The sequence below is a fragment of the Felis catus genome, chromosome C2 (genome assembly GCF_018350175.1).
Source record: "Felis catus isolate Fca126 chromosome C2, F.catus_Fca126_mat1.0, whole genome shotgun sequence".
Lineage (NCBI taxonomy): Eukaryota > Metazoa > Chordata > Mammalia > Carnivora > Felidae > Felis > Felis catus.
In genome coordinates this window covers 94337363-94352631 of record NC_058376.1, presented here as the reverse complement: position 1 = coordinate 94352631, position 15269 = coordinate 94337363, and the positions used below count along the sequence as shown (strand labels likewise).

Here is a 15269-nt window from a genome sequence, read left to right as displayed (position 1 = left end):
TTTTTCAGTAGCAGAAATCTGTGTTGGTGGGGGCAGGCCTGGCTCCAGTCTCCCGGGCAGGCTGTGGCAAGCCTTCTGTAATGGCTATGTGTCAGGGCTGGTGTGGAATCACCAAGGATGGTTGGACCCAATGGTTGTGTGTCAAAAAAATTAAATAATCGGGTTCCCTTTTTCCAATAAAAAACACAAATTGCCCCTATGATTTATCTACTTTATTATGTCAAATGCTTCTCTCCCCTTCAATAAACACATGGTATAAAGACTTTGTATCCAGAAGTAGCCTAGCGACCCATCCAGAAAAATGTCAACTTCTTTGTTCCAAAGTCTTGAAAACACTAGGGAAAGCTTGAAGACTGAAGGTAGTATCGATCTAATCCACAATGAGTGCACTTCCTCTAAGTAGTTTGCATGGGTTTGCTTATTTAGCCATCATCACAACCCTATGAAGCAGATACTATTATTGTCTCTGTTTTATCAACGAAGAAAATGCAAACAGAGATGGGAAGTATTTTCCCAAGGTTGCACAGCTAGCATGTAGCAAATCTAGGCTTTGCACATAGTCTGACTCTAGATTCCACCTCTTCCCCTTGCTCCAGCCCCTTGCTCCCTTTGAGTTAATTAACCTTGTGGTCTCTAAATTATATTATGAACAATAAACTATGTTAGAAATCATATTAAAATTTGTTAAAAAGAATAGCCCTATGGCTCAGTCAGTTAAGCATCCAACTTTGGCTCAGGTCATGCTCTTGCAGCTCACGAGTTTGAGCTGTGTGTCGGGCTCTGTGCTGACAGCTCAGGGCCGGGAGCGTGCTTCAGATTCCCTATCTCCCTCTCTCTCTGCCCCTCCCCTGCTCATGCTCAGTCTCTTCTCTCCCTCTCTCTCAGAAACAAACATTAAATAAAAAGTTTAAAAAGAATAGCCCTAAGAAAGAACTTTATTAAACAGTGTTAAATTTCTCAACCAAGAGTATGTAAGAGTTATATGGCTACTGCCACACAATAGCTGAGAGAGTGGAGGGTCTAGAAATAGGACAACAAACCCTTTAAAAATCAAGTTGCTGGGGTGCCTGGGTGGTTCAGTCAGTTAAGTGTCTGACTTTGGCTCAGGTCATGATCTCACAGTTCATGGGCTCGAGCCCCACGTCGGGCTCTGTGTGGACAGCTCAGAACCTGGAGCCTGCTTTGGATTCTGTGTCTCCCTCTCTCTCTGCCCCTCCCCCGCTCCTGCTCTGTGTCCCTCTCTCTCTTTCTATCAAAAATAAATAAACATTAAAAAATTTTTTTTCAATAAAAAAAAAAATCAAGTTGCCTACTTCACAACCAGGTCCTATCTCCTGGCTCCCTCCTGGGTTCTCTGGAAAACCAGGGATTCAGCCAGATTATTGCCTTTGGCCTCTAAGCTCCATACACTCATGACTTGAAAACAATAATGTCTAGACAAGATGAATACCGTTTAGAGACAGTAAATGTGAAGTGAAACAACACCGTGGTCAGAACTTTACGGGAAAGGAGAAACGGAGCAGGGTCACTTCTTTTCTTTTTTTTGGTTTCTGGTCATCTCAGACTTTCCTGACTTCAAAAAGTTGCACTGTCTGGCTGTGCCCACTGTTTTCACAATTGAACTAATTTTGGCAGGTCTGAAAAACAACTCCTGGCAGCCAGTAGAGACACAGGTTTTGTGAGTTCTAACACTTGAAATTGTGGGGGGAGTCCTTTTTAAGAAAAGGAACACGAATTTATAAATGCAAACTTTGTAGATGCTAGAATGAAAGTCACAGCCTCCTTCCTGGTCTCCTTGCTTCCACTCTCTTTCTAATCTAAGTTCTTCCCATGTAAAAACTTTAGGTCCCAAAGTGTGTTTGTTCAAAGATGGAAATAGACATGCGACAAAATGAGAGAGATCCTCTGTCAATTTAGCGTGGGAAGTTTCTCACAGCACATTCATTCCTAGTGATTCCATGCTGCATATTAGCATAACAAAGGCACTAAGAAATCCTGGGTTTGAAAAATCTACAAAAACTTATCTGTCCGTGGAATCTTTTTTTGTGGAAGAGCTATTAGCATTTCACGAGTAAAACTGGGTTTGTAAGATTCTGATCTAAGTTAATTTTCATAAAGCATTCCTGTATCGTGCTTCTCCCTGGATGAAAAATAAGTTCTAAAGTTCATTTATGCCTCCAGGATCGGGTCCAAATTAACCAGGTCAGTAGTCCAGGGCATCCCTAATCTGGCCTTATGCCACCTCAACTTCATCTACTCCCTCTTCAAGAGCAAATGGCCTGCGGCAGTCAGTTCCCCCATGGATGAGCAGGCAGGCTTATCCCTTACAGGAGACACCCACACGGTTCTCTCACTCTTACTGCCAAACTCTCAGGCTGGCATTTAGTCCTAGGCCACACCTAGCATTGTTAACTGAATATTTCCACGTGGCAGCTTTCTCTCCCTCAGCTAACTATGTTTCCAGAGGCAGAGAACTTTTGTCTTCCTCAGCACTCAAGTATGCATTGACGACTTCACTGTGCAAACAGATGGCACTTAATAAACATATGTTGCCTGAATAAATGCATTAATGAGTAAGTCTTGGTGGACTTCCTTTCAAATCAATTGGCTTTACAGGTTTCTGAGTCCAGGCCAACCAGAGCAGATTGAGGATGAACATACAAGCGTATCAGGAGATATCACAGATCCAGCCCCACCTCTAACACCATATCCAGTGATGCAGAGAAGTGACTTAAGGGAGACATTTTATAGACTAGACCATGCAGAGTAACTATCTACCTTGCTGGGGGGACCAGATGAGAATATGTAAAACAGGGCTTTAACGAGGGATAGTAGAAGATGTAGGTGCATGCAACATTGGATAAAACTTCCTTTGCTGATCACAAAAATGTACAATTCCCAGAAATTCCTTTTTAACAGATGCTTAATTAGCATCTGCTGACTTTGATAAGTTGATCACTGAGTCAATTTTAATGCCGTCTCAAATCTTAAATTATCTTATTTTCTTAACATGAAGGCTCCTATTTTATCTTATAGCATGGGTAATTCTTCCCTCCAAGTAGAATAAAATTAAACAGATTCATAAAATATTCATTAACTTACATATGAATGCATATATATATATATATATATATATATATATATATATATATATCTGTGCCTCTAAGTTTAAATTAGTTGTCTCCTATAGCCTGGGATAACTAAATATTCTCTCAAGTGGCTTATCTTTTTGATGGTTCTATTATTTGATCTATGGCCTGAAAGTCTTTTTACTTCTTAAATACAAATACCTCTACTTGTATATAGTACAAAGTAACTAATTTAGGCATTTCATTCATATATATAATCATATTCACTAGAGTCCATGTCCAGATTCTATAAATCCACATTAGCGATGCCAGGAGCAGACTGTTGGATCTTTACTTAAACAATACTTTTGATGCTGATAGTGATGACCTTGAACAAAAAGCAATGCCAAAGGTGGCCCATCCGAGCTCTGCCCCTGATGATCTCATTTACTTGAGCTGGGGTAACAATGGACCATAACAGCATTTCAAGCTCCGACTCTACTGGCGACCAACTAGCTGGTGACCCTAGACAAGTCCCCTAGCCCCACTGGGTCCTAATTTTCCAATTTGTAGTTTGAGATGGCTAGATGGGATATGGTAAAATTATGCGACTCCAATAAGCAAATTCCATGTTCTATTAAAAACGCCTCTAGGGGCGCCTGGGTGGCGCAGTCGGTTAAGCGTCCGACTTCACCCAGGTCACGATCTCACGGTCCGTGAGTTCGAGCCCCGCGTCGGGCTCTGGGCTGATGGCTCAGAGCCTGGAGCCTGTTTCTGATTCTGTGTCTCCCTCTCTCTCTGCCCCTCCCCCGTTCATGCTCTGTCTCTCTCTGTCCTAAAAATAAATAAACGTTGAAAAAAAAAAAACAAAAAAACGCCTCTAAAAGGCTTTTGGTTAATGAGGGAACTAAAATTAGACTGACCTATAATTAGCTTCTTAGATATGAAGTATCAGCCACATTCCTGGTGCTTAACTGGTATCAGTCCCAGGTTTACTGCATGTCAGGTTGCTAGAGTCACTTCAGGAGGAATTACAGGACAAGCCTTTCCTTGACTGGCCTTTTCTATGGCTATTTATTTCCTCATTTTCCAATTATGAACACATTTATTAGAATCCTTGTGACATAAAGATTTCTTCATTTACATGTAAACTTAAAACATTTTTGAGGGAACCAAAACCAGGCCCTTTATAGCAAATGTTATAAATGGAGGACAAAGAAACTTTTAAACATATTTTGTAAAAGTAGGTGAGTTATTCCAGGTTGATTAACCCTTTTAAGTCATTCTGCAACCCACCAGTGATAATATCAAACATATTTAAAAAAAAAGAAGCAAAAAGAAATATAAATTTTTTTGAGCATTTGATGTTTTTAGTTTATGTATGAAAGATTATATAGATTAAGAATGCACATGCTTTTGGGGCACCTGGGTGGCTCAGTCAGTTAAGCAGCTGACTTCAGCTAGGGTCATGATCTCATGGTTCACGGGTTCAAGCCCCGCATCGGGCTCTGCGCGGACAGCTCAGAGCCTGGAGCCTGCCTCAGATTCTGTGTCTCCTTCTCTCTCTGCCCCTCACCAGCTCATGCTCTCTCTTCCTCTCAAAATTAAATAAACATTAAAAAAATAATCAAAAAAAAGAATGACTATGCTTTCTGTGAGACACTCTCATAAGGGACATGCTTCCTAATGATTGTTTTATATCAGCTGAGAAAATTATCAATCACCTACCATGTGTAAGACTCTATGACAGCTACAGTGGGAGGAACAGAGGCATAAAGGACATGAGTGTGTCACTAAAGAAACTGATAATACAGATGAAATAAGATGGACATGTAAAGATAATGATGAACACCCTACAGTATAGAATAAAAGACGAGTGACAGATGTAACACGTGCTGAGGAAGGAAAAATGTGCATTGATCATATTTATAAAAGAGCTCTAAAAAGAGGATAAATGGAACAGATTTTTAAACAGGAAATATAATACTAAGTTTTATAAGACCTATTCAGATATGTTTTGGAGTGGCACTCACTGAAAAATATGAAGCCAATGTACTAGGCACTTGATCTAATAAGAGTAAGTCTACCCAGGAGCATTTGGTGTAACAGAAAAGCCAGACTTACCTGTACATTGGCATGGACAGACCCAGGCACTTGGTATTTCAGCTCATGGGCTGTTGTTTGAGATTTTGGAAGCAGAAAAGGGTACGAAAGGGACCGATACTTTGATTTCATTATCTAAAATGAAGAAAAACAGATTAAAAAAAAAAAAAAAGATCCAGATGAGAAAATAGCTCCATTCCTCCCTACTTTTGTGATTATAAAAGAAATTAAGATTCATTTGAAAAAGAAAAATGTTAACAGTGAATATTTCTAGTTGAAGAGGCAATAGATGATTTATTTTTGTGCTCTTTCCATTTTCCAGTGGCAGAGAACTCCTTTTTCCCTTCCTCCTTTACCTTTTGGAGTAAGGCATGTACTGTTTTATATTTTTAAAGAAAGCCTAAGTGTCATCTAGAGTTACAGAGGTATATAATTCCAAAAATTGTATTTTTTTTGTAAACTGATTTCTTACTATGTTGTGGTTTTTGTAAACTGATTTCTTACTATCCTGTCAGAGTAATGTATAACTGTATATTTTAATAATTTCACAAGAAAATTATATAGAAGAACCATATGTCATAAATTCCTATTAATGTGCATTTCAGTTATTTCCCATTTTATCAGAATTATTAGAAGCAATGTCCAAATAAATTACCTTGTTGAATTACTTTTTAACGTAAGTACCCAAAAAAGATTTTCTGAGATAAAGGTTGTATACTTTTTAAAAAGTTTTTTGGGGCTTACCAATTTATCCTGCCAGGAACAGAGTATACAAGCAACAGAAATCCCCAAACCAATCACAGCTACTAGCAGGTTAAAAGTAATGTCCCTTCATTTATTCATTCATGCTCCCTTAATTTTGGTTAAAAATATTTCCATTGTTTCTAAGAGGTTATCAAGTTTATGTAAACGAAAGCTCACGTTAATGAAAAATAAGGGGAGACTCTAAGCTGTTGATAAAATAATTTTGTCCCAAATTATCAAGGACGCTAATGCCTTGTCATAATTCATAGTAAATAAAACGGACGCTTAATGACACCAGGATGGTAGGCACTTGAGTTCTTCCTCTATGTAATGAAGGCGTACTAAAGACGTCACAGTCTGGACGAAAGGAAAATGGCTCTATCTTCTCACGCTGCTTCCCTTTGCTCAGAATCTCCTTCCAGAAGCCTGGACCAGTGTGAACCCAGTACAACACCAGGACGAGAAGGACTTGAAAGCTCGAGCTCTTTCCTCCAAACAAGGCCCTTGCCCCCTACAACAGCCTTCTAGGTGACCATCAGTCCAAACCAGATGCTTAATCAACACTGAGCATCCAAAATGTTAAAAAGATCACAATAGGCCCTGAAAGTAGCATCTATCTCTCCGTGCCTCGAATTGCCTGTGGTGTGAAAGTTTAGGGACATTTTTTTTTTTCTTTTGCCCACAGACCCCGGCGCTCTGGCAACCAGGCACTGAAGAGCAGACGGGCCACCACAGCCCCTTCTTGCCAACCCTCTGGGCTCCTCCTCTTCCAGGCTATTTCTCTTCACATGGACTGAATCATGATAAAACCATCCTCCTACCTTCGTGAAGTTCCAGCGCTGGATGAAGTGACGTGCTACGTCACGAGCTGCCTTCCCGTGAACTGCAGAGGCAATGTCATGCCATGGCATCCGGGGAGTGGAGTGCCTGTCAATGAAATCTGCCCAGGTGCCCCGGGCAAGGATCATCACTAACTTCTGTGCCACAGACACAGCCATCTGATTCCAGCACTCACCCCAACCATGATATGTAAAAGGAAACATGGTAATGTTCACTATGCGTCTATTACTTGGCTTGGGTAGAACAATACCTTTATAGCCAAGAAAAACATAGCTGTCTATTACATTGAAGAGCACGGTCCCCCAAGTTCCTCCCCCAACAGGTTTCCATTTCACTTAGTACAACATAATCACTAGTCAAGGCAAGATGTGAATTGGTGTAAATTATCTAAGGCTGTGTAGTTAATATTACATTTTTCTTCTAAATCCTGTTGAAATAACCTCAGGCTGTATATACAGTTCTGTCTTTCTCTTCTCTTAGACACATAAGCACAGTGATAATCTGAAAATGGGTCATTTTAAGGCTGGAAGATGAAGATGATAAGCAGAAAAGGAGATCAAAGGAAGTCACCTCTTGCAGAATTACAGATTATTACCCCCCAAGTATGCCTTGATGGAACCTGGAGGTTTCAAACAGTAAGCTATGTTTCATGCTCTTTTCCTATTATACTTACAAGGAAATGTCCTTGTGTGTATGACTGGATCATAGTCCCCAAAGTTTTACCAAATATTCAAAACAAAACAAAGCAGAATAAAGGACATTATATCCTGTACATGCATACTTGCTGAGATGCTGACAAGTAAAAGACAAAACACAAGCAGCCACCCACGACCATGGTACTCACCAGCAAAAGGTTTATCAAGTTGAACCCAGTCTTTGAAGACAAAATTGCAGTAGTCCTTTCCATGCCAGAACCTGGTTTCCCCATGGAGCTCTCCCATGCCTGTCTGTAAACTGCGGAGGGAGCTGGTGTCTGTGAAGGCAGCAGAGACTGTGTTCAGGTGGGCCCCAGGGAGGGAGGCTCACGTCTCATTTATTGAATGGCTAGAGACTTCCAAACTGTTATCTTTAAGCCTTGGAACTAGGGTAGCATGTGTTCATTCTATCTGAGGCTGTGGGCTGGTGAGGTTTCATAATCCATCCGAGTTTACCATTAGTGAGTAGTGGGGGCTATAACCAGGTTCATTACTTGACAATGAAATTCAACGTTCTTCTCCCCATCTACTAGGTGACTGAAGAACAGATCACAAAGTTAACCATGAATAAAGAACTTGCTGAGAGGGACTATGAGAGAGCAATAAAGCCAGGTCAGGCAGAGAAACATGAATGGGAGACGCCATGAAGAAGTCATACCCTTGGCTCTCTTCAACCAACAGGGCACATGCCCAATACATAATTTTGTCTTTTGCATCTCAGAATCAAGAACCTCAAATCAGCACACAGCCCCTGTTCCTGCCCTGGGATTGTCAAGCTGACTGACACCGAGCTTCATCTTTTTGGGTCAGAAATTCTTTACATGTAAAAGGAAGAATTTGGCCTAGATGGCATCTAAGATCTTTGGCTCTAACATTCCATACTCCCAACATCATAAATGACATCCATAATAAATATCACAAGAACACACAGAGCTTATGATCACATAAGGCGCAAAAGCAGCAACCCACTGCAGCATTTCACAAAGAGCTTTGTCGGGACCACTTTACTTAATTCTGACTTAAATAGTTTGTACATTTATGGGATATGGTGGCCACATAAACAACTAAGCAGGAAGACAAGCAGAGCTACAAATCACAAAGCAGCGCTTGGCACAAAAGAGGCACTTAACAAACATGCTGGGTACAAAACTATTCATTGAATGAATAAATGGTAGCACGTACCAGTGAGAGGAGCAGACCAGCCCCCTACCACCACATGTCCCAGAATGGTCTTTCTAAAACACATACCATTGGCTTAAAAGCATTCTAAGATCACCTGCTGCCTGCCCACGGGGAGTCAGGTCCTAAAAGCTGAGTGTGCACAGAAGGTTCTTCCCAAACTGATGCCAATCTCCCTTTCTGGCCTTTGTTCTTCCCCAACCCAGGCCCCGTGCACACCACCTTTCTCCCAGTGTTTCGACAGGCGTGGTTTGTTATGCCTTGGTACAGTTGGCACATTATTCCTTCCCGTCCGGAATGCCCTTCCCTCCCTCTCATCCTCAACTCCACATCTTTCTAGAGCTACAATAGCTGTCACCTGCCCTACAGGTACCTCCCAGATCCCAGAAGGGTGAGGCTACCACTAGCACTGCCGTAGAACCATCAGTAGCTGCACACCCTGGTGCCTCAGACTCTGTGACACAATTGTGCACGGATGCTCCCCACGAATCTGGAAGCTCTTCGGGGTGGAAAGTGTGCCTTCACTGCGTGGTGTAGCTCCTGGCATTCAGTAGGCAATCAATACGTACTTGCAGAACAAAGGTTTTTAAACAATCACCACACACACACACTGCTAATATTCTAACTTAAACTGAATAATTAACCTTCAAAGGTTATTGACATAATCTATAAAAGAAAAATGTCTTAAAAGGGCTAAATATTAACAAAACTAAATAATGTTAAAAATAGCATTCTATTGACTTCTCCCAGTGATTTATTTTCCTGCTCTGTTGAGACTGAAAGGCCAAAGTACTGGCAATCTGTTTGCTCACCTGTAAAATCTTTAGAATAAGCATGGCATTTTATTTTATTTTTTTAAAAGAGAGATAGAAAGGAAACAGGAACAAAGAATGAGGTAAATCATGGGTCAAATTAAAAAAAAAATACATATATATATATATATATATATATGGTAATATATACATAAGCTAAAGCTTAACATTTATATGCATACATGTGTTTAAAAATTAACTTTCACCTAACAATCAGTTATGATAAGAAAAACAAAACAAAGCAAATTCTCATCTCAGAAAATTGTGTTGGTACTGATTGGATTCAACCTGCTCATAATTCAAATTTGTTTTTGGTTTCAGTTATGGCCTAAATTACTCCAAATAAGTCAGTCTTCCCCAGAACAAATTAAATATTAAGGCAATACAGCCAAGGACTCATAGTTAGTGTGACTGCTGCCCAGAAGTGCATGAGCACCAACGAGCAGGAAGAGAGGCTTTTTACATCAGCCATGCTGATCTGAGGGGTCCTCCTCAGTCTGCATTTGGCTTCCCGCTGATTTCATAATTGCACCGGCCTGGTCTTTGGCATAGGTTTTATGCCAGTTTTCTGCAATCCTCATCCCTCAGTGGCCCAGACACAGGCTGTAAAGTCATAGAAAGGGTGTCTTCCTGCCCTTTACCCATGTCTTCTGGTTTTGCTTCTTCCTCTCTTCTTTTTATGGTCTCTTGACTGCCAAGGCTGCATCCCCTACACCATTACTGCAACCCCCGCTTCTTGACCTTCTTTCCTAGTCCCTCCTCCTTCACAAAGTTCTCCCTAATCTTCTTCTAAATGTGCTCTTCGAGCTCTGGCTTCTCCTTTGGCTCTCAGATCCACAGCCCCTTCCAAAGCCTCCCTCAACCTTCTCCACCCAGTTGTCCCACCAGGCCTTAAAACCATGTGCTTAACACTAGAATCATTATTATTCCCACAAAATCAAGTCTTCCTTGAGATTTCTGCTTTCTGTTCATAGTTACTCAAGCTCAAACCTCAGGATCAACTTTGGCTCCTTTCTTTTCCTTGCTCTCTTCTCCACCTACCTCCCAGTCGCCACTTCCCAAATCCTACTGAAATTCTGCAGATTCTTCCTTTGGAAAAGGTTTCTCCCATTCACTTCACTCCTGGGACAAGCTACTCAGACTCTCTGTGTCTGTAGTGTAACTTAGTAAAACACCACCCTTAACTCTCCACCCACCCCCCACCACCTGTCTTCTCCAAATCCCACCTCCATTCCTCACCCACCAGGGATTCTCCAACATTTGATAGATGAAGTTCAAGGTCACAGCCTGACCTTCAAAACCTTCCATTACAGGTACAGATCTATCCCACCAATCCAATCTATACACAAAATTTACTAACTCTTATCCATAATTCCAAAACCCAAAAGCTCTGAAAATTCAAATGTTTTCTCATAGCTCATTTGCTAGCAAAATCTGACCTGAACTGACAAGAAGTTATAATCTTTATTTAACCCACCTGGTGTTGCACAAATATAAATGATCTGTTTAGGTGTTTCCCAGACCCTGCAAGCAGTATAACATAATATAGAGTATAGGTATTGCATTACCTTTCTAAAATCTGGAATCTGCTAATTTCTGAAGCACATCTGACCCCTAGAATTTTGAATAAGAAATTATAGACCTCTATGCATCTACCTCATTCCACACCTACATCTGACATGATGAAATAAACACTTTTGGCACTTCCCACATATGTGTCCTAAGATATAACATCTACCAGGGCACCTGGGTGGCTCAATCAGTTAAGCTTCTGACCTCAGCTCAAGTCACAATCTCAAGGTTCTGGAGATGGAGCCCCACACTGAGCTCTTTGTTCTCAGCACAGAGCCCTCTTTGGATCCTCCTGTTAGTGCATTATCTAATTAACCCATAGTGATCTTGCACATGGCTCCACGCTAATTTCTGTCCACAGCCAGTAAGGTTCACTAGGAGCCCAGGTCATCGTGGTCTTTTGCGTTCAAGTAAAACTGATTTGAACTAAGAAGCTAACCCAGTTTGTAGCCTCAGGAAAGGAAGTTATTAACTCAAGCAAATATTCAGTTTCAGATTTCTTATGAAGAGTTACTCTGTGCTTAAATCAGGTTTCAAGTCCTATGAGACACTATGTTTAAATCATTACATAATTTAAATGTAGAGCTGTGCTCTTTAAACTCCTTTCATTAATAGCAGAACCTTGCTTTTTTTTTCCAACACAAATTCACATGGAGCTTTTATATATATATATATATACACATATATATATATGTATGTATATATATGTATGTATATATGTGTATATGTGTATATATGTGTGTATATGTGTATATATGTGTGTGTATGTGTATATGTGTATATGTGTGTGTGTATGTGTGTATATGTGTATGTGTGTGTGTATATATGTTTCTGTGTGTGTATATATGTATATATGTGTATATATATGTATATATGTATATGTGTGTATATGCGTATATATGTATGTGTGTATGTGTGTATGTGTATATATGTGTGTGTGTGTGTGTATGTGTATATATGTGTGTGGGTATGTGTGTATATGTGTGTGTATATGTGTATGTGTGTGTGTATATATATATGTATATATGTGTGTGTGTATATATATATATATATATATACACACACACACACACACACACACAGAAACATATATACACACACTCACAGAATTTTTCTGGTTGAAGCAAGTACCAATAGAGACAGGAGTATCCAGGGCCCACCTGCTTGGCATACCCCCTCAGAGCCCCTGAGAAACACCAGGGTCCACAAGTGAGTGACTCATATCCAGCCATGGTAGCTGGGCTCTAGCTAAGTCTTCTAAGTAGTGCCCTAGAATCGTGGCCTCGGAATCCAGCCAAAACCTCATGATGTAGTAATCTGCATTTTTGCTAAATCACAAATCTGAATTATGAGCTCTGGAAGGCTGATAAACTGGAATAGCACTGTGCAGGTTACTTTTGATCTCTAACCCTGAGTTTCCTCATCTGTAAAAGGGAGTCAATCTGTAACACTATTACGGCCGAGCACCACCAGTGCTTAGGGTAGTAACAGGAAGTCTGCACACAATAAGCTCTAGCTTATGATTTTACTATGGTCGCCATTCATTACGAACATTACTTGTCCCTTTACTTGTCCCCTGATCCGTTGCCAAATTCCTCTTCATCCCCACCACCACATTTTAGGCCCTATTTATTCAAATACCTAGTTCTTACGAAAGCTCCTCAGGTAACAATTTCAAATAATACATGTGGTGTAAAAACTGTGCAAACAGAAAGCCAATCCAGAAACACACTCACTCTGCTCATGCAGCAAAAGCTGAAGCCTAAGGACATTCTGCGGCTTCACACATCACTTACCAACATTAGGTCTAGTGAGTCCCTGTTCAGACTTACTGGAAGAGTGAAAGAGTTTCAGGTGGGGTTTTAAACCATGGATTAAATTCTGACGACTTCTACAGTGATTACAATAACCTGGAGAAAGTTGAGAGTTCTTTTTTTTTTTTTTAAACAGAGAAATAGATATATATCAAATTTGCTACCCTGAAAAGCAGGCTCGATCATTTTTAAAACTAGGCAAGGCTATAAAACCAGTCACAAATTCTGTGCTACAGAAAACTGTAGAGCTTTAAGACAAATTTGAAAAGAACAGTAAATTTACAAGATGTAGAAAATCTAATGTTTGAAGATAAAACTTCATATATTTCTGGCTAGGAAGAGACAGGAAATCTCTTCTATGAGAAGTTAAGGATGCTTAATACTTTTCTTTTTTTCTTTATAACTTGGCATTATTTTAGAAATGCTTAGACATCCTGCTACCATCAGAAGTATGAATTGTGGTTGTCACAACTACTTGTGCGACTACAACAATAACTCTGTTCTAAAATGAGGCAAACAAAGCCACAAAATGGCATGATATTGAATAGGTGATAGCCACCTTTCAGCATTACTCATACTACTCCATTACAGAAAGACAGGTTTAAAACCTGGTCCACAGTGTCCGGCTGTGAAAGAACAGAACATCATCAAGATAAATTCTAGCAAAGACGAAGACTTACTAGAGGCACTGTCGATGCTGCTGATGCTGTCTGCATCGTGCAGGTGGTGCCTGTGGAGATGTCTGTAGAGGCTAAATTTCGAGAACTTTCTGGATTTTCCTACTCCTTTCAGTTTTGAATCCATATCATCAACGGTCCTCAGGGTGGGCAGATTGTTACTAGCTTTGTTTTTATCTTGAAGGCTTAAGGATTCCATGGACTCTGTTGTTTCAGCCTGAGAGAGTTATTAAAAAAAAAAAAGAAAAGATACCTCACAGGATATGCTGCAATGTGACCCTTTAATTCTAGTTGAGCTGACGTGTAAAGTTCACACATGATGGTCTAATAGACATACAACAATGTGTGAGGTCAGCCACAGGGCAGTGGAGGATTCTTGTGAGCTGCTTAAATACTGGCAAAGGAATACCAGGCGTTCCATTGTACATCCCCCTGCAGTAGATTAAATTCTTGAAATTTCATACCAGTTAACCTTTTTATGTCAAATACAACTACATGAGTTATATTCACCGTTGAGCTACTGAATTTCTTCCTCCGATAAACGTGAATAGTGCTTTTTCTGTCAACCGTTTTTCTTGCTACTTATTCATTAAATCTCTATTTTTTTCCAGAAAAGTCACCAGCAAGATAAAATGGAGACCATCAAAATTTTTAATGAGTGTATTGATATTTTGGCAACCATTAGAGTTAAACCACTAAGCACTGTTTATGGATATGGCCATATGGGTATTTTGGCAGCGCTTGATTTAAAAGGTACTTTGAGAAGTTATTAAACTCCTGCCTTCAAAAAGAAGTCCCTCCATGACTCCAGACTGACTTATCCTATTTTTGCACGTTTTTAAGTAGGAAGATTTCAAAAACCTTTGCAGGTACTTGTAGTAAGGCTGCTTATTTAACTTAAAGCTCAACTGATGCACATTTTTGTTTATGAACATTTTTTTTTTCCAAATAGGAAATGAATCTCTCGTTTAAATGGAAAACAGGAGTTAATTATGAGCTGGCAAATGCTCTGTTGGATCTGTTTTCTCTTACAAGAGAACAAAGAGATTAAGAGATGCAAAGTTACAGACTTGCTAGGTGGTCTTTGAAACCAGGTCTGTCCATCCAGGAATATGCTGCCCCCCAGTGAACCAATCAATCAGTCATGCTATTAACACATACTCATACAAATCATGTCCCTTCTATGCAGTTCCATAAAGGTGAGATTTACTTACTGTGAAGGAACTCAGAGATGGTCCTACAGTGACACGCTTCACGCTGCCCACGTCCGTGAGTCTGTGTTCGTTGTCATCCCACCTTCCATAGGCCAGGTCGATCCCACCCACAAAAGCCACTGACTGGTCAATGACAACAATTTTCTCATGATGAGCCCACAGATACACGCTGGATGATACATGATCTGGGTGCCTCATCACCTTGGGAGGGAAAAGAAAAAACCCACGAGTAATGCACTTTTTAAAAAGTTCTTCATGTTATAATAAAATATATCTGTTTTATCCCCTGAATAGCATTTTCTATAATTCAAATACCAGAATATGCTCTGTATACACCAAACTTCTAATTTCATTCTCAGTGCTTACAAGAGGAAGATTCCTGGTTACTTTTTTAAGCCTCCCCACCAGCCCTGCCCCTTACCGCATTTGGGGGAAGCTGCCATTTAACTAGAAATGTGGTCACATATTTCAGTAAAAGCTGTAATACCTTTTGTAATGTAAGAGCTGATTCCTTTTTTCCACCTAAAAGGCTTATGCTATACCTGATCTTA

General features: G+C 40.2%; 1 protein-coding gene across 8 annotated transcripts in view; it reads right to left on the bottom strand.

The window, feature by feature from the left end:
• PLD1 (phospholipase D1) overlaps window positions 1–15269 on the bottom strand; it is a 209934-nt gene that overhangs the window by 63207 nt on the left and 131458 nt on the right. For 7 of the 8 annotated variants that reach the window (XM_023260401.2, XM_019840111.3, XM_045037268.1 and 4 more), the window contains 6 exons: window positions 14719–14919; window positions 13508–13721; window positions 12810–12923; window positions 7600–7728; window positions 6737–6855; window positions 5193–5306 (listed from right to left, as the gene is read on the bottom strand). In XM_023260401.2, coding sequence (XP_023116169.2) covers window positions 5193–5306; window positions 6737–6855; window positions 7600–7728; window positions 12810–12923; window positions 13508–13721; window positions 14719–14919 — 891 coding nt within the window. The remainder of the gene's footprint in view (window positions 1–5192; window positions 5307–6736; window positions 6856–7599; window positions 7729–12809; window positions 12924–13507; window positions 13722–14718; window positions 14920–15269) is intronic. The other variant, XM_045037270.1, reaches the window with a different exon arrangement.